This window comes from Odocoileus virginianus, chromosome 23, assembly GCF_023699985.2.
Source record: "Odocoileus virginianus isolate 20LAN1187 ecotype Illinois chromosome 23, Ovbor_1.2, whole genome shotgun sequence".
Classification (NCBI taxonomy): Eukaryota; Metazoa; Chordata; class Mammalia; order Artiodactyla; family Cervidae; genus Odocoileus; species Odocoileus virginianus.
In genome coordinates, this window is record NC_069696.1 from 9,516,891 (window position 1) to 9,539,488 (window position 22,598).

Sequence of the window (22,598 nt, forward strand, 5' to 3'; positions counted from 1 at the left end):
GGCTTTGCAGACGGCGTGGTGGTAGTTAGGGTCCGGTGTGGAAAGCGCCTTGTGGGAGTGGGCTTGTTTGCTGGACAGGAACGGGGCGCGCTGTGCGTGATGACGTAAGCGGCGTTGATTGGGTGCAAGAACAGGAGCTTGCGCGTGAGCGGCGCCCCGCCTTCTGCCCAAATTGATCGCTTCTTTGAGGTCAACGTAGGTAGGAAGGGGCTGTTCTCTGTTGTTTGTTGCTTGCTGGCCAGGGCTGGCTTCATTCTGCTTTGCCTATTCAGTCTTGCGAGTCCTCCTTAGCCTCGCCGTGGGGCGGTGTCAGCCAGAAGTGTACAGACCCGAGGAGGTGGAGGAGACAGCCTCTGATCTCCGTTTCTTCCTCAGGGGAGAAGGCGGCACCTGGCCTTGGAGGGCCGCTTCCTTTGAGACCTCAGTGGGCATAGCTGGCTAAGGAGTTGGGGAAGATTTGGGGGCGGGATGAGGATAAGTGGTCTGCTAAAAGACGGAGTACCCTGGACTGGGAATCTCCAGTCCACATGATGCCGGAGGCGGGACTGGACCACTAGGTCAGGCTACCCAAGCACACCCATTTAGAGGGGTTATCCCGGGCCACCGGCCCTGAATCATCCTTAAGGGATATAGCTCAGGAGAGGCTGCTTCAGGAATGGTCCCCATGCCCGTTACCGTTGCATCTCATTTACCAAGCACTCCAGGCAGTAGGATCCAGCATCTACATTTCTCATAAGTAACCTGTAGCCTTTAGGACAGATCTCAAAGGAGCCTAGGAGTGGATGACTTTTAGGTTTAAATTTACTTTGTTACTGATCTTCGATTTCTTTCACCTAGTGAGCAGTAACAACATGTCAGGGTGGGAATCTTACTACAAAAATCAGGGTGATGAGGAAGAAGAAGAACAAGAAGAGGGCCTTGAAGCAGGTGGTAAGTGACTTTCATTAACATGTACCATTGTGTGTGTGTGACTTTCCCTGCCTATCTCTGCTGGATGACCCTTGTTGCCTCCTGGCCCACCCTTCTCTCCCCAGAGAATCTCCAGTACTTTTCCTCCCTTTGAACTTAGCAGAGCTGCTCTGAAAGTGGAAATGAAAGTTGCTCAGTCATGTCTGACTCTTTGCGACCCCCATGGACTATACAGTCCATGGAATTCTCCAGGCCAGAATATTGGAGTGGGTAGCCGTTCCATTCTCCAGGGGATCTTCCCAACCCAGGGATCGAACCCAGGTCTCCCAGATTGCAGGTCGATTCTTTACCAGCTGAGCCACCAGGGAAGCCCTAGGCACTTTTATTTATGTCCTACTCTAGTCTATGGTACATTCCTAGTCTTAAACTTCTGCTGGGCACTGATAGATTGAGCTCCAATAAATTACACTGAAACATTGGTATTAACGGTCACCTTAGGTGGCTCAGGGAGAAGGCAATGGCACCCCACTCCTGTATTCTTGCCTGGAAAATCCCACTGACGGAAGAGCCTGGTAGGCTGCAGTCCATGGGGTCGTGAAGAGTCGGACACGACTGAGTGACTTCACTTTCACTTTTCACTTTCCTGCATTGGAGAAGGAAATGGCAACCCACTCCAGTGTTCTTGCCTGGAGAATCCCAGGGATGGGGGAGCCTGGTGGGCTGCCATCTCTGGGGTCACACAGTCGTACACAACTGAAGTGACTTAGCAGCAGCAGCAGTAGTAGGTGGCTCAGGTAAGACCCTTCCTCACCCAGGAAAGTGGTTTTTCTCATTCTTGGACCTCAGTGCAAAAGTGCTTTCACCCTACAATAACTGCAGCAACCAAAGAGTAAATGTTAACAACACAGTTACAAGAGTCATTCCCTCACCTTAGCCTGGTGTTTTGGGAGTATGTGTTCAGGCAACACAGTAACACATAGGCCAAAGGAAAAGAAACAAGGGATTCATGTCTGTTGTTCAGTTAATAAGTTACGTCCAACTCTTTGCGACCCCATGGACTACAGTACGCCAGGCTTCCCTGTCCTTCATTGTCTCTCAGAGTTTGCTCACATTCGTGCCCACTGGGGCAGTATGCTCTCTAACCATCTCATCCTCTGCTGCCCCCTTCTCCTTTTGCCTTCAGTCTTTCTCAGCATCAGGGTCTTTTCCAGTGAGTTGGCTTTTTGCATCAGGTGGTCAAAGTATTGGAGCTTCAGCATCAGTGCTTCTAATCAATATTCAGGGTTGATTTCTTTTAGGAAATCATGTACTCTATATACTGGTTAATTTAAGTCCTGGGTAGAAAATTTTAAAGTATTTTTATTAAAAGTGAGAAATATAAAAAATGAAAGATCTTTAATCTACATAATCTACCAGCCTTATACAGCCATTACTAGCATTTTGATAATTAGCATATTTCCTTCCTATATCTTTCAGACTATGTATTTCCTAAGTATATGTAGTCTGTTTTTGTTTGTATCTGATTTTTATATAATTGTAATCATAGTGATTATATTTTTTCCTTTTTAATTTATACTTTCAAAATTTATGTTTTTCGAAAAGAATTTTAAACATAACTTTGTGTGCCTTTTTTCTTTACTGTACTATAGATATATCTTTCCATGTAACTGCAAATATAGCCTCTATGACTCATTTTAAATGTGTTGTGATTTTTTTCAGTCTACCTTCCTTTGGACATTTTAGTTTTCAGTTTCTTACTTTAATAAACAACATTGTGGAAATTTTTGCATAGGGTTTTTCCATATCTTATTTTCTTAATATAGATTCCTAAGAAGTAAAATTCATTGGCTCAACGTAGAATTTTTCTTTGAGGTTCTTGACACGTATTGCTATACTGCTTTAGAAAAGATGGGTAAATAAATTTATTGCATTAGGAAGTGGCATAGTCAAAAGGGAGACAACCAGATATTATATGTCTTTTTGTGAAAAACTCAACATCACCTATAATGTAATTATGCCAAAAAAAAAAAGAAAGAAAACCAAATCTGATGAAGCCTCTGTAGGTCCTTTGTGGAAAGGACAGAACTATGTTAATCTACATCAAAAGAATGTAGTCAAGCAAAATCCAGAAGGTGGAAAACTATATGACATAATATCTAAGTTCTTCAGCAAATAAATTATAAGAGACAAAAGACAGAGGGGCTATCCATGGATTAAGAGGCTTTAAAAACTGTTTTTTGTTTTAAGTCAAAACCAGTGTGTAGGAATGTTGGCTTGGATGATTAAACTATAAAGAAAAATAAATGAAGAATAATTACCAAAAGTCAGGATGGTGGTTACTCTTGGGAGGAAGGTGTGTGTTAAAATTGGAAGGGGACCTGGAGAGGGCTTCAGGTGTTACTGGCAAGATTCAATTTCCTGATGTGTTGATTTTAAGAATGTTCGCTTTTTTTTTTTTTGGTTGCACTTCGTGAGCATGTCTTGCCAAATCTTAGTTCTCTGGCCAGGGATTGAACCTGTCCTCAGCAGTGAAAGCATGGAGTCCTAACCACAGGACCACAAAGGAATTCCCTAGGGGTGTTCGTCTTATAATAATTCATCAGGTTATAGTTTTGCTTAATGGGCTTTTTTCTATTTGTTTTACATGAATAATAAACATGATAAATATGAAACAACTGCAAATATTTCCTTCAAATTTTTTCCCCCATAGGAGATTATTCATATTCAGGAAGAGATAGTTTGATTTTCTTGGTCGATGCTTCCAGAGCCATGTTTGAATCTCAGGATGAAGATGAGTTGACTCCTTTTGACATGAGCATCCAGGTGAGACTACCTTTTCATTTAATTAAACACAAAAAAGTATTAACACCCCTTTAAAAAATGTGGACTCTTAGAAAAGTTTGTTTGGATTGATAAATGGTGGTTAGCCTCCTAGGATGGCTACCTATACTTGCAGCTGAAAAAGAGTAGCAAGAGTTGGAGAGAAGGCCCATTTTATTTTGGGTTTGAATTTCTGACCCTGGGAGTACATTGCTCCCACCTCTGTGTTAGCCCTGGTAGTAGAAGTGGGCACCTCTTTCTCTAGAGATGTTTGTGTAAGGGAAGGAATGAAGTTCCAACAGTTATGCTGTGAGATAGGTCCTTTTGTAAGTAATTATGTGGAAACTGAGTATTACTTGTGATTGAGGAAGATTATTACAAGAGGACAAACAGCCTAATTTTTATTTTTGGTTGTGCTGGATCTTCATTGCTGCACATGGGCTTTCTGTAGTTGAAGCGAGGTGGGGCTACCCTCTATTTACACTGCAGGGGCTTCTCATTGCCGTGGCTTCTCGTTGCAGAGCACGGGCTCTCGGTCATGCAGGCTCAGTAATTTTGGCTCCTGGGCTCTAGAGCCCGAGCTCAGTAGTTAACGGTACACTGGCTTAGGCCATCCTCGGGATGTGGGATCTTCCTCCACCAGCAACTGGACTCATGTCACCTGCATTGGTAGGAGGATTCTTCTGTTTGTCTATTATTTATTTATTTATTAGGCTGCGTTGGTCTTAGTTGCAGCACTTGAGCTCTCCAGTTGTGCACATGAACTTAGTTGCTCCATGGCGTGTGGGGTCTTAGTTCCGCTACCAGGGATGGAACCCATGTCCTTTGCATTGCAAGGCAAATTCTTAACTACTGGACCCCCAGGGAAGTCCCTGGCAGGAGGATTCTTATCCACTGTACCACCAGGGAAGCCCCGGACAACCTAATTTAGAAATGAGCACAAGACTTGAATACACATTTCTCTAAAGATGTTCAAATGTCCAAAAGCACATGAAAAGATGCTTGACACCTTTAGGCATTAGAGAAGTGCAAACCAAAACCAAAATGAGGTATCACACCCACCAGAACTGGTATAATTAAAAAAAAAAGAACAAAAAGAAGTGTTGGCGAGGATGTGGAGAAATTGGAACCCTCATTCCCACCCACGTTGCAGGTGGGAATATGAAATGGATCAGCTGCTGTGGAAAACAGTTTGGTAGTTCCTCAGAAACTTAAACATAGACTTATTATTTGACCCAGGAGTTCCCCTCTTGGGTGTTTACCCAATTAAATAAAAAACAGCTTCTCAAATCCTGATTCTGCCACTTAAAACTGTATGATATTAAGAGAGTTGCTAAAGCTCTTATACGTTTTCTCATCTATAAAATAGAAATAATAATAGTACCTGCTGTGTCAAATTGTCAGAATTAAATATTTTTGTTTTTTAGATTGAGATGTAATTCACATAACAAAATTAGGAAGTAATTTCATAACCATTTTGAAGTATACAATTTTAAGGTATTTAGTCATTCATGTCACCACTCCCTATCTCATTCTAAAATGTTTTGAATGGATAAACAAAATGTTTACATATAGTCAGTTCAGTTGCTCAATTGTGTCCTATTCTTTGCAACCCCATGGACTGCAGCACACCGGGCTTCCCTGTCTGTCACCAACTCCCAGGGCTTACTCAAACTCATGTCCATCGAGTCAGTGATGCCATCCAACTATCTCATCCTCTGTCATCCCCTTTTCCTCCCGCCTTCAATCTTTCCCAGCATCAGGGTCTTTTCCAGTGAGTCACTTCTTCGCCTCAGATGGCCAAAGTATTGAAGTTTATATATAGGTGAAATATTATTGTTGTTATTTAGTCACTAAGTCGTTCTGGCTCTTCTGTGACCCCATGGACTGTAGCCCATCAGGCTCCTCTGTCCATGGAATTTCGCAGGCAAGAATATTGGAGTGGGTTGCCATTTCCTTCTCTAGGGGATCTTTCTGATCCAAGGATCAAATCTGAGTCTCTTTCATTGGCAATTGGATTCTTTACCACTGAACCACCAGAGAAGCCAAATGGACCAAAGCCATAAAAAAGAATGAAGTACTAATACAAGCTACAAGGTGATTGAACCTTGAAAACATTAAGAGAAAGAAGCCAGGCAAAAGGTCACATACTGTATGTTTGCATTTATATGAAATACAGAATAGATAATCCACAGAGAATGCAGGTGGGTAGTTACCCCAAGCTGGAGGGGGAGGGAAGAATGGGGAGCAACTTCTTAATAGGTATGATGAAAATGTTTGGTAACTGTTACAGATAGAGGTGGTGGCTGTACAATATTATGAGTGTATTAATTGAACACTGAATTGTTCACTTAAATTGGTTAGTTTTGTTATGTGAATTTCACCTCAATTAAACATGTTACTATTTCTTCACAGAGAAGAATTTCTAAGGATCTATTGTATATCTCGTTTCTCATATTTTTGCAGTTGGGAATCAAAGAGTGGTTTCTCATGTTCTAGTTTCTATACAAATAGTTCTTTCAGTGGACAAGTCAGAATATCTTGCATCTAAAAAAAAAAAAGAATTAATAAAAACAATTTTGAACTTTAAAGCAGTGGTTTTCAGTCTTTAGCCTACATCATGCAGGGCTTGTTGACACAGATGGTAGGACCTCACCCTGCAGTCGGAATTTCTGATTCTATAGGTCTAGAGCAGGGCCCAAGAATTTGCATTTCCAGGGACTTCCCTGGTGGTGCAGTGGTCATGTTTCCACTGCAGGGGCTTGTGTTTGACCCCTGGTTGGGGAACTAGATCCCACATACAGAGGCCAAAAAGAAAAGAAAATGCTTGTCCAGCGAAGTTCCAAGGTGATGCCCATGTTTGGAGATCACTCTTTGAGGAACACCGCTTTAACATTTTTTGGATCACGGGCCTCTTAGGAGATGTGATGAAGTCTATGTACCCTCTACCCCAAAATGATACACTTACAGTATATGTAAGAAGATTGCTATGTGTAATTTCACAGGGCTCAGTGAAATGGGAATACCTAGAGAACCCAGAAAGAACTGCCGTATTATGCAGTGAATAAGTGAAACTTTCACAGATGAACATAATGTATTTGATAAGGAGCAATAAAAAAACATTTACTTATATTCTATTTTAGTTTGTATGTGCTGTGTATGTGGTTTATTTTAGAACATGAAGAACCCCTCACTAGATTTTTGTAGAAGTTTGTAGAGTGCTCAAAGATTAAAATATTTGTAGAAGTGGTTACCTTAAAGATTGTAATTGTCTTTAGACTTAATAAATAAAAAATTTAAATTTAAAAAATGACTCCTTGCCATGAAGATTACTGTCAATGACTAGACATGCCATATATAAGTTCTGCATTCCAGGAGAGAGTTGCTAAGGAGGAAGACCAGGTAGAGTCTCAAGCCGGATATGGAGGGGGGTTGCCAGGGTTGGTTTATTCCTCAGCTTTGCAGAATCAGAAACTTAATCTTGTCAGTGTCCCTAGAATTATAGGCCACAAGGACTAACCCACTTATGATACACTGATTTATCAGATGCTGGCTTTGTTTAAATGGATGGCTAGAACTTTCCTGGAATACTGATGTCTTTAAATGTGTAATTAAGCAAATTTTATTTTAAAAAATGCTGTTGGTAGTTACAGATTTATTTCAGGTCACATATACTTTTTTTTTTTAACATTTTATTTATTTATTTATTTTTGGTTGCTCTGTGCCTTCATTGCCTGCAGGCTTTTCTGTAGTTGCAGGCATTGGGGGCTACTCTCTAGTTGGGGTTCTTGGGCTTCTCATTCTTCTGTTACAGAGCATGGGGTCTAGGCGCGTAGGCTTCAGTAGTTGTGGGGCACAGGCCTAGTTGCCCCACAGCATGTGGGATCTTCCCGGACCAGGGATAGTACCTGGGTCCTGTGCATTGGTAGGTGGATTCTTAACCATTGGTGGTGGTGGTTGTTTAATCGCTAAGTCATTAACCACTGGATCACCAGGGAAGCCCCCAGGTCACATATACTTAACATTTGCTTAAATTTTATACATGTATATTTTGCTTCTTGGTATCAAGCTACTAGAGAAATGATAAACTGGCCTGTGTAAACTCAGCCAATTAAGTAAATGACATTGGGACTCAAATTCTGGTTTTCTGATTCTAGTGCTGGGCTTTTATTTATTTTTATTTCCCTATAGTAGAGTTTCCTTCCTGGGTATATACCTGGTTTCAATTCTCTGATTTATTATAGTAGGAACTGCTTATACTTCTGTTCTGTGTTTATCACAATCTGCTTTTTGTTATCATAATGTAAATGGCCAGCATTCTCACTGGTTTGTGAGTTTCCTGAAGGTAGGAGTCACGCCTTACTCTAAGGCCACGTATAAATTCAGCAAACATATATTGAGTGCCCTACTATGTGTCAGGCACTTGTGGAGCTTAAGTTTAGTGGTAAATAATATTAATTGAAATTTTGTTTTTGTTTTTTCAGTGTATCCGGAGCGTATACACCAATAAGATCATAAGCAGTGATCGAGATCTCTTGGCAGTGGTGTTCTATGGTACCAAGAAGGACAAAAATTCAGTGAATTTCAAAAATATTTACGTCTTACAGGAATTAGATAATCCAGGTCAATAGTATTCTGTGATCAGCTTTTCCCTTTTGCATGAGAAGGTCACTCACTGCCATGACAAGGAGGGCTGTGGAGGAGGAAGCAATGACATCCTGACTGGGAGTATGCTTTCCTGCACAAGGGGGTTCTTACTGGGCTGTGGACCTTTGTTGCATGGGTTAATCAGCTCTGGGTGAGAAAGAGACTCTAAGCCCTTCTGTTAGTTTTTAAGTGTGGCCACTGACACCATTCTGACTTTTCTGCTCATTTAACTCCCTGTCTCTGATCAGGTGCTAAACGAGTGCAGGAGCTTGACAAGTTTAAGGGGCAGGAGGGGAAGAAATATTTCCAAGACCAAATTGGCCATGGATCTGATTACTCTTTAAGTGAAGTGCTATGGGTCTGTGCCAACCTCTTCAGCGACGTCCAGTTCAAGATGAGCCATAAGAGGATCATGCTTTTCACCAATGAAGATGACCCCCATGGTGATGACAGTGCCAAAGCCAGCCGGGCCAGGACCAAGGCTGGGGATCTCCGGGACACAGGTTTGTATTCTTATTCTGTCTTTTTTTTTTAACAGCTCCATTACAGCTCAGTTTTATTCAGCAAACAAAGGATAGTACACCCTCTCCCCAAAGGTGAGGACCCCAATCTTTAATTAATTCATTTGGTCACACTGTGTGGCTTGTGGAAATCTTAGTTTCCCAACCAGAGATTGAACTCATGCCCCCTGCGATGGAAGCGCGAAGTCTTAACCATTGGACCACTGGGGAAGTCCTTTCCATTGTTGTGTTTTTTTTTTTTTTTTTGGTCATTGTTTAGTTGCTAAGTTGTGTTTTATTGCTTCTTTATAGCTGATGTCAAACATTTGCTTTTCACCCTTCAGAGGAAAATGAAAAAATAAAGTGAAGCTAGGGGAGACCCTTATGTAACATTCCCAGTGAAAATGGCCAGACCATTAGCTGTCCGAAGGATTCTACCAGAGTGAGCTTTTCTTGACTTCAGTGCCACCATGAATGGTGGTTCTTTGAATAACTTTTCTGAAGTCATTAGAGCAGTTGATCCCCTTAACCACTTTCTCTAAGTCCTGAAGGTGTTTATTATCAATCTAGTCTTTGGAAGCATTTATTTAGCATATTTGAACTTAACTGAAAAAAATTCTCCCTTGTTGGAAATTGTTTCCCCTCATTTTTGTCTGTCCTCGCCCCAGGTATCTTCCTTGACTTGATGCACCTAAAGAAACGTGGAGGCTTCGACATCTCCTTGTTTTACAGAGATATTATCAGCGTAGCAGAGGATGAGGACATAGGGATTCACTTTGAGGAGTCTAGCAAGCTTGAAAACCTGTTGAGGAAGGTCCGCGCCAAGGAGACCAGGAAGCGTGTGCTCTATAGGTGGGTATTAAGCCTGGGTCAGCGCCTTCAAGGCCCCTAACTAATCATAAGCCATGCATGGCTTTGACCTTCTTGGCAACTTAGCTCCGGGTTGTACCAGCTCTGGGTTATACCATTGCCTCACTGTGTTCCTCATAAAAAAATGTGCTTTATTTCAGGAGCCCACAAGCTATTTGCTTTTCTTTCTCTAGACAGAGCAGGTATGTTGTTTGTCTGAAGTAACGCACCTCTCCACTCCTTTGGGGTAAACAACTGTACCTAACAGTGTCCCCGGGTGCACTCTCTAGGACATTGTCAGTTTTTTCTCCTCTGTAGATTGGGGATAACAGTAGTACCTCGTGTAGAACAAAAACTCAATGCATGTTAATTACTATCATTGTTGTTGTGTTATTCTAGTTTCTTATTAAAATGAAAAAGGGAAAGTGTTAGTTGCTCCGTTATGTCTGACTCTTTGGGACCCCGTGGACTGGAGTCCACCAGGTTCCTCTGTCCATGGAATTCTCCAGGCAAGAATACTGGAGTGGGTTGCCATTCCTTTCTCCAGGGGATCTTCCAGACCCAGGGATTGAACCTGGGTCTCCTGCACTGCAGGCGGATTCTTTACCATGTGAGCCATGGGAACCAGAGGGTTGGATTATCTTCTTTCAGAGAATTTAGGATTAGAATCCTAAAGCCTCTTCAGTGTTTTTTACTGAAGAGCATCAGACTTTGATTTTAGACAAGTTTTCTCAGTATAGAAGAAGGAGACCATTTTGTTTTCAAAAAATTACAATTCTACTAGAAAACCCATGAAGTTTTTTAAGGAAACCAAGATGCAGCTCTTTGCTATAGTTATAGTTTTGTCTTTGGTGTCTCTTTCCCCCAAGAAAAGAGGGGGGAAATTTCTCTTTTTCCTCAAATAAGCACCCTATCACCTTCCCCCTCTTCCTGAAACAGTGGAATATTGTTACTACTGCAGTTTGGAAATCTAACATATTGGTGGAAGTGGCAGGGAGGATGAAATTGTGGTTGAAAGTAGGTTATGGAGTCAGATTGACTTGAATTCTAGTCCTGGCCCCTCTGCTGTGTGACCTGGGGTAAATCATGTAGCTTCTCTGAGCCTCAGTAAAATGGGAGCAAAACCGGTTCCTCCTTAAAGGTCTGCTGTGATGATTAAAAGGAATAACATAAATGATAGCTAGTCTTACTATTTTGTGAAAGAGTCATTATAGGATACTGGATATGAATAATAATGAATTGGAGCTATTTGAGAACTAATTGCCTAAGGCTTAGAAAATTATTACACTTATCCTTGCTATAATAAAATAACATAATTATTTTATTGCATGATTATTATGTGCCAGGCACTGTCCTAAGCTGTTCGTCTCCAGATTCTCAGAAACAAGTCTGATGGCTTGAGCCTGGACCAGATAGGACCATCCTTCGGTCAGGGTAGGGCACGGTACTGTGCTGGACATTTTCCCAAAGCAGTAGGGAAAGGGAGATTCCCAAAGAAAAATTGGGGTTTCATGGTTAAAAGAAGAGGGAAGGAATACCAGACAAGCAGAAAGCACAGATAACATAGTACTTATAGGGTTATGATGATGATTAAATGAGAGAATAGCTGTAAAATGGTTTAGTAAATGGCTAGACTCACTTTAAAACATCATTACAATACATTCTTTATCATTATTTTAAGGAGTTAACAATATGTTCTGAAACTAATTTTTTGTGGTACAGACCCTGAGATGTATTATAGCAAACTCCATTGTATTATTAAAATGCTTTATGTTTGTATTCAAAGAGCTTGAATTATTGGACAGGATAAAACAAATCAGGGCTTGGGAGCCATGAAGGTATTTTAGATAGGAAAGTATAATTTTTCAGTCCAAATTTAAAAATTTTTTCTCTCCTTCAGGTTGAAGCTTAAACTCAACAAAGATGTAGCGCTCACTGTTGGCATTTATAATATGGTCCAGAAGGCTTACAGACCTTCTCCAGTGAGGCTTTATCGTGAAACCAATGAACCAGTGAAAACCAAGACCCGGACATTTAATGTAAATACAGGCAGTTTGCTTTTGCCTAGTGACACCAAGAGGTCTCAGGTAGGTCTTCCTTCTTAACTGAATTTTGTCCTGTTGAACTGTTGAGGAGGGAGACAGGATCAGTCTAACCAGTTAAATAACTTTCACATGTGCATCTTTCCAGCCAAGTTGTTGTCATTACCCTTTGGACTATGGCATCTGGATTAATACCTTAGGGGCTAGAAAGTTAGAACCAGTTATTTGAAAGAGATGTCAGTGAAAACTCCAGCCCTCAGTCACTCAGTACATGCTACTCTGAGTCTTAAAAGTCTAATTCCTTGCTCAGTACAATGGCAGAAAGGGTTTTATAGTTGACTAGGTAGGTGAGTTGTGTGTACTCAGTCGTGTCCAACGCTTTGCAACCCATAAACTGTAGCCCACTGTGGTTCCTTTGTCCATGGGATTTCCCAGGCAGGATTATTGGAGTGGGTTGCCATTTCCTACTCCAGGGAATCGTCCTGACCCAGGGATCAAACCCAAGTCTCTTGCATCTCCTGCATTGACAGGCAGACTCTTTACCACTGTGCTATAGGGCTTCCCTGGTGGCTCAAGTGGTAAAGAACCCGCCTGCCAATGCAGAAGACCAGGTTTGATCCCTGGGTTGGGAAGATCCCCTGGAGAAGGAAATGGCAACCCACTCCAGTATTCTTGCCTGGGAAATCCCATGAATAGAGGAGCCAGGCGGGCTGTAGTCCATGGGGTCACAAGAGTTGAACACAACTCAGTGACTTAAGCAGCAACAAGGGAGATAAGTTAGGGAAAGTGTGACATGTGTTAGATGTGAAGTGTACTGTGTTTTTTTTTTTTTGGGAAAGGGTTTTTGTTTTTTTTTTTTCGCCAAACTAACCACAGTTTTTCCTGTGCTTTGAAATGATACAGGTATGCCTTTCTTAATCTGAAAGACAGACTAAGAATGTAGAACCTTATGTATCATCCTCTCACCTTTGTTTAATCTGTAGAAGGATTTTAATTTATTTGGCTGTGCTGGGTCTTAGTCGCAGGATCTTTGATCTTCCTTGTGGCATGAAGGATCTTCTGGTTGTGGCACGGAGGATCTTTATTATTTAGTTGTAGCATTCAAGCTATTATTAGTTGTGGCACATGGGATCTAGTTTGCTGACCAGGGATGGAACCCAGGCCCCCTGCATTGGGAGCGTGGAGTCCTTGGCACTGGACCACCAGGGAAGTCCCAATATTCTGTTAACTTCTGCTATATGGCAAAGTGATTCAACTATATATAGGGCTTCCTCGGTAGCTCAGCTGGTAAGGAATCCACTTGTAATGCAGGAGACCTGGGTTTGATTCCTGGGTCAGGAAGTTCCCACTCCAGTATTCTTGGGATTCCCTGGTGGCTCAGTTGGTAAAGAATTCGCCTGCATTGCAGGAGACCTGGGTTCAATCCCTGGCTTGGGAAGAGCCCCTGGAGAAGGGAAAGGCTACCCATGTCAGTATTCTGGCCTGGAGAATTTCATGGACAGAGGAGCCTGGCAGGCTACAGTCCATGTGGTTCCAAAGAGTCAGACATGACTGAGCAACTCTCACTTACATATATATATATATTTTTATTTTATTTTATATTTTATATATATTCTTTTCCATTATGGTTTATCTCAGCATGTTGAATATAATACTTCCCTGTAGAAAGGTTTGATATCTAAAATTAAAGTTGAATGAGTCATCCTTCCTTTTTAATTATGCAAAATGTGGGAGAGCAATTTTGCATAAGTTCAAGACCTAGAAGGATCAACTAAGTGACTAAAATTAGATATTATTTTGATTCAACCCTTGAGATATTTTTTGGAGCACAAATTTCAGGCCAGAGTGTCTTGCCCTACTTTTCAGAAGGAGAAGATGACAAGAAATTTCCCCTTCCATTTTGGAGGTAGCTAGCTTTCCATGTTGGTTTATTGATAGGCAGTACCTCTTCTGGTTACTGAGTTTCTTTCTTGATTCATTGTGCCTCCAAGAAAAATCTTAATTAAGAGCTCTGTTTTTGCTTTTTTTTTTTTTTTTTATAAAACTCAAATTTGATTGTTACTAATTTCTGTTGCAAATCACACATTTAGGATCCAAATGCAAATGTTGACGTTTGAAAGTGTAATAGATAGTAACAGACGTTTGAAAGAGATGTGTGTGTGTGTGTGTGTGTGTGTGTCTGTCTGCCTCCCATACTAACTGAGACCTCTCACATTACCTGACATAGGTCCTCTCACTGAAGAGATAAAGTTTGAGCATCCTTTATGTGTCAGGGGGTGGTGCTGAGAGTTTGTTGTTGTTCACTAAGTCGTGTCCAACTCTTTGCGACCCCATGGACTGAGAGTTTCGTACACGTTGTTACATGAGGGAAAGCATAAATGCTTAAAGAGCCAGGCCTTTAGCACCAGACAGATGTGGTTTGGTTCAAGGCCCAGTTCACTTGTATAACCTGGAGCAAGTTAGTAACTATTGAGCATCAGTACACTCATGTGTAAAGCAGAGTTTTTAACATTTACCGCCTAGGAAATTGTTACAGAGGATAAACTGGGTGGCAAAAGTGCAGTGCCTGGTCAGCCCTCAGTAAATGTCCGTTCTTATTGGTAGGAGGAAGGTGCTTCCTGCCCCTTAGAAGAACGCTGGTTTTAACTTGCTAGTGTCACGTGGCAACCATTTGAGTCTCTGCATAGCCTCTTTACATGGCTCTCGTCATGCCCTTTCTACAGATCTATGGGTGTCGCCAGATTGTATTAGAGAAAGAGGAAACAGAAGAGCTTAAGCGGTTTGATGACCCAGGTTTGATTCTCGTCGGTTTCAAGCCCTTGATGATGCTGAAGAAGCACCATTACCTGAGGCCCTCGCTATTCGTGTACCCCGAGGAGTCCCTGATAAATGGTAAGGGGCACGGGCCATGGGTAAATGAAGAAGTGATGTAGAAGGCAGTTTACCGAGCAGCATTTCCCAAATGGCTGCTGCTAGAAACTATATAGGAGGCATTACTGGGTGTTTTAAAAGTGTTTCATGCTCAAATAAATCTTAGAAACATGGAACTAAACAAAGAGATTTCTTTAGGACCTGCAATACCCTGATACGTATTGTGAATATCCAGGAGGGGATATGAAATTAGCATATTTAAAACTTACTTGCTTTGAAATTATTTCTTGGAGGCATCAGATAGGGAGTTTGGGAAAAACAAAACACAATCCTGGCATCTTCCTGTTGCAATTAGAGATTCATGAACTTGGCCACTGGACTGATGCTGAAGCTGAAACTCCAATACTTTGACCACCTGGCGCGAAGAACTGAGTCATTGGAAAAGACCCTGTTGCTGGGAAAGATTGAAGGCGGGAGGAGACAGGGACGACAGAGGATGAGGTGGTTGGATGGCATCACCGACGCGATGGACATGAGTTTGAGTAGGCTCCAGGAGTTGGTGATAGACAGGGAGGCCTGGCGTGCTGCAATCCATGGGGTCGCAGAGTTGGACACGACTGAGCAACTGAACTGAACTGAACTTGGCCACTGGGTTTATCTGTCCAGACCTATATTCCTCTGTGCTATAACTAATGAACCCCCTGGATCTGGACCTGACTGGTATTCATTAGCGACTCAAGCTTATATCATTAGCCTAATGATAGTGAAAGTGAACCGACATCAATAATTCACATTCCTAAATGGAGTATTTGATGCTCCCAATCTCTTACTCCTTTCCTTTTTGTGCCTCTGCTCCCCCAACTTTTCCCTCTGCTCTGGCTCCATCACCCCTGACCTATTTAAGTATCCAAAGTCCTTTTAAGAAAATGGAAGAGAAACTGTAGGCTTATAACTTGGGCTAAGAGGGAAGACAGGAGGAGACACCTTTAGGATGTAGAACCCTGGGACGTTTGTTTTCCAGGGAGCTCAACCCTGTTCAGTGTTCTGCTCACCAAGTGCCTGGAGAAGGAGGTCATGGCCGTGTGCAGATACACGCCACGCCAGAACGTCCCGCCTTGTTTTGTGGCCTTGGTGCCACAGGAAGAGGAGCTGGATGACCAGAAAATTCAGGTGGCTCCCCCAGGTAGGTGGAAGAGGTGATTTCAGGGCTTTTGAACCTGGCTTAGGCTTTGGAATCACTCATGGGATAGCAACTCAGACCGGCCAAAGCAGAGTCTCTAGGAGTGGAGCCTGGGAATTGTGTATTTATAAGGTTGCTGTTGTTAGTCTCGAAGTCGTGTCCGATTCTTTTGCAACCCCGTCAACTGTAGCCCGACAGGCTCCCCTGTCCATGGGACTCTCCAGGCAAGAACACTGGTGTGGGTTGCCATGCCCTCCTCCAGGGGATCTTCCTGACCCGGGGATCTAACCCATGTCTCCTGCGTTTCAGGTGGGTTCTTTACCCACTGAGCCACCTGGGAAGCCCTTTTATAAGGTCGCACAGGTGAATTTGAAGAGCCGCCAGAGAAGGCTGTCTTATGTGGTTGTGCAGTACACGGCATGTGCAACCGTACAGGGCAGCTCTGTAGCCAGGGTTGAGAACTGACTGCATAGGGACTATTCGTGGGTCACTGGAATAAGTTCATGGGGTCTCACAGATACCACATTCTTTACTGAAAACCATTGTTTGACACCCTTGTAATGTTTAATAGTCGGTTTATCTCCTGTGAACAATAAGGCAGTGAGGTATAGTGGAAAGACTGTGGGTTTTGAAGTCAGATTTTATCTTATACTTTAGTGTCTGAAGTAAGACACGTAAGTGTCTTTTGTTTTAGGTCCTTCTCTGCCACCCGTTCCCTGGCCAACTTGGGCAAATAATTGAACCTTCCTGTTTATGTTCCTTCTCTGCAAAGATGACAGTTCTGGAATACTTTTCTCTCAAGGTTGCTTCACATTTGATATAAGTCAATAAACATATAAGTGCCTAGCCCAAGGCAGCCTTCTACTGTCGATGGCAGTCATTGTTCTTCATTAGCTATGCTAATAAAAATGATAAAGTCTTTTAATGTGTTCATATTTCTAACCCTGGTCATCATAATGCTTAGGAACAGCTTTTATGTCAGTTCTTAAGCTGTAGCCTCTGCTCTGTGCTCGAGGCGGCGAGGGTCTTCCAGCCCCGTTTCTCCATTGCCAGCAGGCTTTCAGGGAGACTGTCAGCAGTGGGTGCTAGAGGGAGACGTTCGTGCTGGGGAGAGCTAAGAGGCTTGCTTCCTCCTCTTGCTCGGACCTCTTGGCATTGCCAGCAAGGGCTCTTCACCTGGGTTTCAGTCTCTAGATTTTTCAGTCTTTCTGCAACCCATCAGTAATAGGAGAGGGATCAGCCTGATAACCCTTACCTCTTCCCGTTTAGTATGTATTGAGGGCGGGGGAACAAAGGGGAGAGGCTGAAGCTCAGAGGACAGGCTGATGGTGGGACGTAGCCCTCCAGCGAGGGGCACTGGGGGTAGGGAAAAAGCTGGAGGCTGGAAGCTGGCTCGGGGTGGGGGGACATGAACTGGAACAGGAAGTTCATGAGAAGGAACACTCCTGCTTTCGGGCCTTCCTCTTGACACCAGAGGGAGTCTGCTAGGCAGATGCTAACAGGAATCAGCTGATAAAGAAGAAATGGGGTTTGCAGGATGTCAGCCCCAGCAGAAAAAAAAGAAAGTTGCTTAGTCGTGTCCTACTCTTTGCGACCCCATGGACTGTAGCCTACCAGGCTCCTCCATCCATAGGATTTTCCAGGCAAGAGTACTGGAGTGGGTTGCCATTTTCTTCCCCAGGAAATCTTCCTGACCCAGGGATTGAACTCGGGTCTCCCGCATTGTAGGCAGACGCTTTACCATCTGAGCCACGAGGGACGTCAGCCCCAGCAACACAGGACACCAAAGGGTGACTTGGGGCTGAGAGGAGAACAACAACTCAGTGACCGAAGCCTTTTATTAGGTCAAGTCTCCGAAGACATACCTTTCTTCCTCAGGCTTCCAGCTCGTCTTCTTGCCCTATGCTGATGACAAACGGAAGGTGCCCTTTACCGAAAAAGTCATGGCCAACCCAGAGCAGGTAGACAAGATGAAGGCTATTGTTCAGAAGCTCCGCTTCAAGTACAGGCGAGTGATGTGTTTTTCACAGGCTTTCTTCTGGAACTGCCTCCTGAGTTGAAGGTCTACCTAGAGTTTCGACTTAAACACAGACCGAGAGAATATGAGTTTATTATTTTCCATTAACTGATGGTTTATAACTCTTTAGAAGCTATATAGAGAGTTAAAGGTCTTGTATTGAAACTCTGGAATTGGGCAAAGTGTCTATAGCTGGTTGACCTGTTGTGCTGAGAAAGCCAGGTTGGTTAGTTGAGCTTGCTCAACAAAGCAGCGGTAAGGAGAAGGTTCTTGGATGGCCTTCTTGATTGTTGTCACACAGTGAGTAAAAGTAAGTAAATCCAGTGTCAACTGTTGCAAGGTTAAAAGGATGATTATATAATTCAAGTTATTCCCCCTCACATGCACATAGACCATCTCCCAGAACCTTTGTAAAGTGACACCATTTTTTCATATTCCATCTTTTGTCTCTGGGCTACTTCTGGGCAAACTGACCTTCCTCCTTCAAAGGAAACCTCCTGGTATAGTCCTTTATTGGGCAAATGGAAGCACTGTTAAGATTCTACCACGTGCTAGGCACTGTTCTAGATACAGTTCCAACAGTGTCTCATTTATATAATTCAATGGCATTTTCATAAGAACCTGCCCATTTTATAGATGAAGAAACTGAGGCTTAGAGGCGTGAGGCAACTTGTCCAGATTCACCAAGCTAAAAGGAACGGGAGCCAGGGTTCAAGTCTAGGACTGTATATGCCTCTAGGTTCTTTCTCTTTTTAATCTCATGTTGCTTTGTATGTGGTAAAAGAGACTATCAAGTTCATCATCTCCTCACCTCCCATCATCCATCCTTCATCTTTTCTCTGTACATGCCTCCCCTGGCCCTGCCTCCTCTGTTTCTGTCTCTACCACAGCTTCCAGTGCCAGACAGATAGGCGGGTATTGTTTTGCTTTTAAGTTCACTTTTGGATCTTTAGCATCAGACAATAAATTGAAAATTGGGAAGAAAGAGAGAAGACTCCCAGCTGTTTTACCCAGGGTGTATTTCTCAGCTGACCTTGGGCCTGCACTGTCACAGCTGAGTTTTTATTTTTGTTTTTTAAATATTTACATCTTAACTTTTAAAATTTATTCATGTTACTGTTAATGTTTTAACAGATGTGACAGCTTTGAGAACCCAGTCTTGCAGCAGCACTTCAGGAACATGGAAGCCTTGGCGCTGGATTTGATGGAGCCTGAGCAAGCAGTGGACCTGACATGTAAGGAGGCCGTAACCAAGCTGAGAAGTTCTTTTCATGGGAGGCTTTCATGTTAATTTTTCCTGCTCTAGTACTATGCATGCGTTTCCTGGCAGCCTCTTAAGTACTTGACCTTGTTGTTCAGGTCATCTCTGCTTGAGAGCTTTTCTAGACCAGCTTTGATTGCCTGGGAACAGATCTGGCCAATTCCACAGTAAAAGGAGGAGAAAGTGCCAGGCTTCTGAGACCCGTCTCTGAAGTAGGCCACCCATGACTCCGTGTTGGTAAAAGGTTAAAAACAACAATCTGTACCATTTATTGAGTGCTTCTTGTGTGCCGGGCACTGTTGGCCTATGTGTTGACTCATTTATTCCTGCTGACCATGAGGTGGGTGCTGTTACTATCCTTGGTTTGCAGAGAAGGGAGTGACTTGCCCCAGGCACTAAGTAGCAGTGGTGGATGGATCTAGGTTCAGAATCCTGTGAGCTGGCCCAGAGCCCTTGCTCTGAACCGCTGTGCCCACTGCTGCTCCATCAGATGGCATGCTCTGCCTTCAGAAAATGTACCTCGTTACCCAGCACAGAGGAGATCTGCCTGGCCTCTGAGCTCCCTGCTGGTCCCTGTCTGGATTGTGTCTCTCTGGTGTATTTTGTAAGAGGATGCATGACATTTAGTGATGTCAGTAAATACCCAGTGGAAAACAGGTTGGATTTAATAAAGACCCTAGACAGAGGTTGAAAAGATCAGAACCATTAGTTTGGCCTTCTTGGCTTCCCAGTTATTAATGTTCTCTTTCATACTAGATAAAAGGAGCCAGCCTTAAAAGCATAAGAGTTACTGGACCTGGGTCATGGTGGTGACTATCAGCTGGGCCTGGCATGCCCCCGAACCCCACCGCTTCAGCCTTCTCTCACCTTCCTTCGATTCATACTCTGCAGAGCTGCCTGGCAGGGAGACCCAAAATGTCAGTCTGATCACATCGCTCCCCTCTTCATAGCCCTTCAAAGTTTCCCCAACACTCAGAGCATGAGGCCTAGTTCCTAGGCAGGCATCTGAGGCTTCCGTGACCTCGCCAAGCTGCCTTTCTAGCCTCCTTGCTGGTCCTGCCCTCATACCCCACCTGCAAGCAGTGTCGCTTGCTGTCTCTCATTCCTGTGCCTTCTGCTGAGACTGGACTCAGCTTGCCAGACTGTCTGCACAGAGTCCTTCCTGCACCCTACCCCACCGAGTTCCCACATGCCTGCATGGCCCCTTCCTTCACGGCACTGCCCGTCTCTACTGCATTTGTGTTTTTCCCTTCTCCTATTCCCGCCTGGCCTGTAAGCCCCGAAGGCAGGGACTCTTGTTGAATCCCCTGGCTCTAGCCCTGTTCTCAACTCTGCCCCTTCTCTGCTGTTTGACCTCAGCAAAGTAATTTAACCTTTCGAATTTCCATCTCTGTAGAATGAGGAGAGAGGTTTCCCTAGCCCAGAGATTGTTAGGAGGAGTAAATAAAAATAATAGTAAGTTTAAAGCATTTAAGAGAGTGCCTGGCTGTTGTGCTCATTAAGTGCAATTGTGAGAAGCTACTTGGTAAATGTTAGAGTTTTAGTGAACGTTTTCGTGGCCAGGTGAGCTGCCTCCTGGAGCCTTCATACACCTCCCCATCTCAGCAATTACATATTTTCTTCTCTGGTCCCTGTAGATTTGGACTGGGCAGAGGCTGAGCTTGTGACTCTGCAGGCCACTGTTCTTATGTTTTTATTTTCTAGTGCCCAAGACTGAAGTGATGGATAAAAGACTGGGCTCCCTCGTGGATGAGTTTAAGGAACTTGTCTACCCACCAGATTATAATCCCGAGGGAAAAGTAACCAAGCGAAAACAAGGTAAGGAGTTGGGCATGGATGTTCAGTGGGTTTCTTTTTTTTGGCTGCACCGCACAGCTTACAGAACATACTGCCTGTGTTTTCACCTAGAAGTTTTATGGTTTCAGGTCTTACATTTAAGCCTTTAATCCATTTTAAGGTTTTTTTAAAGTATGGTGTGAGAAAGTAATTGATTCTTTGGCACATAGCTGACCAGTTTCCCCAGCACCATTTATTGAAGAGGCTGTCTTTTCCCCCATTCTTGCTTCCTTTGTCATAGATTTATTGCCCATGTAATGCAGGTTCATTTCTGCACTCTATCTGCTTCACTGATTTACGTGTCTGTTTCAGGGCCAGTACTATATTTGATTACTGTAGCTTTGTAGTATAATTTGAGAGTATAAATGCTTTTTGAATAAAGGAAGGAAGGAAGGAATGACTTGCTCACCCAGCATGATCAGGAGTTTGGGATACACTGGTAAGACTCACGACCTTTAGCTCCCACCTAGATGTGATACTTTTTAAATTTTGTGTATAGCTGAAGCTGCCTTATCAAGACACCCATCTTCCCCAAGGTGTGCTAGGTGGGCATCACAGCTTTAGGGAAGATGGTTAACTGCTGCCCAGATCATGGGAAGGCCCCTGTGCCGTATAGCTGGGATCCCACTGGTAGCCTTTCCAGTCACTCCCACCTGACCTCTGTCCTCAGATGATGAAAGTTCTGGAAGCAAAAGGCCCAAGGTGGAGTTGTCCGAAGAGGAGCTGAAGGCCCACGTCAGCAAGGGCACGCTGGGTAAGCTCACCGTGCCCGCACTGAAGGAAGCCTGCAGGATGTGCGGGCTGAAGGGTGGGCTGAAGAAGCAGGAGCTGCTGGATGTCCTCACCAAGCACTTCCAGAAGGCCTGACCGGAGAGCATACAGCCAGACCCCCTTCCACAGTGTAGCCAGGCTGCCCGGTTTTGTTTTTATCAAGTCAAAACCTTTCTTCTCCTGATCCAGAAGAGTCTGCGTGACAGAAGTCAAGGACTTTCTGTTGCCATGGAGACAGTGTTGCCCTCTCACTTTACTGTGCCTTACTCTACTGTCTGAATAAAGAGCCTAACTTTGTACTATATATTGTTCTATAGTGTAAAAGAAAAAAGATGTCTCCTTTGCATCCAAAGATGCCGTTGGCTGTGAGCTTTATTTTTTCTCCCACTGGGAACGCATTTCCTCACAACGGAAACAAGAAATATCCGTGAGGGCAGGGAAGAGTGTGACAGTTAAGGACACATGAACACTTAAGGGATGATAATCCTAGTCAGGTTATGTTCTGATCCTCTGTTTTCCCACCTGTTTTCCTTTACATGTGTCATATTAGATCTAAATCAGATTTCAGAAGTAATAACAAGGTAATGTGTAATTCTTATACCACTTGCTTCATGAGTACAAAGCAACTCGCCTACTCATGTTGTGTTTTCTTAATATGAAGAAGAGACACACATTTTCTGTTGCCCTGAGAATTTGGGTTGCAGTGTAAGTGAAATGAGTTATTCCTGTAATTTTTTAGGGGAGCTGTAGGAAGTTCAAGAAGATAAGGAGAGGTTTGATGAGAGAACGGAAAAAGGAGGGGTCCTTGGATCAGGAAAAGGGGAAGAGGAGGGGAGGGATCTTTCCGTGTCCCCCCCATACCTTCCCTCCTATATTCTTCCTGCCCCTTTCCTTG

The 22,598-nt window shown here is 43.4% G+C and overlaps 1 protein-coding gene across 11 annotated transcripts; it reads left to right on the top strand.

The window, feature by feature from the left end:
• Positions 1-38: 38 nt before the first annotated feature.
• On the top strand, positions 39-22,007 carry XRCC6 (X-ray repair cross complementing 6). 11 transcript variants are annotated; one of them, XM_070453422.1, is made up of 14 exons: positions 39-199; positions 838-930; positions 3,620-3,732; positions 8,214-8,352; positions 8,625-8,879; positions 9,545-9,728; positions 9,887-9,928; positions 11,626-11,812; positions 14,491-14,659; positions 15,660-15,821; positions 17,697-17,826; positions 18,970-19,070; positions 20,801-20,914; positions 21,603-22,007. In XM_070453422.1, the coding sequence occupies exons 2-14, from the start codon at positions 852-854 to the stop codon at positions 21,797-21,799; spliced, it is 1,872 nt and encodes a 623-aa protein (XP_070309523.1). In that variant the 5' UTR covers positions 39-199; positions 838-851; the 3' UTR covers positions 21,800-22,007. The 11 variants fall into 11 exon arrangements, with proteins under 11 accessions (XP_070309523.1, XP_070309525.1, XP_020732609.2 ...); XM_070453424.1 differs by having other exon boundaries at positions 39-195; XM_070453425.1 differs by lacking the exon at positions 39-199 and adding an exon at positions 209-337.
• Positions 22,008-22,598: the final 591 nt, after the last annotated feature.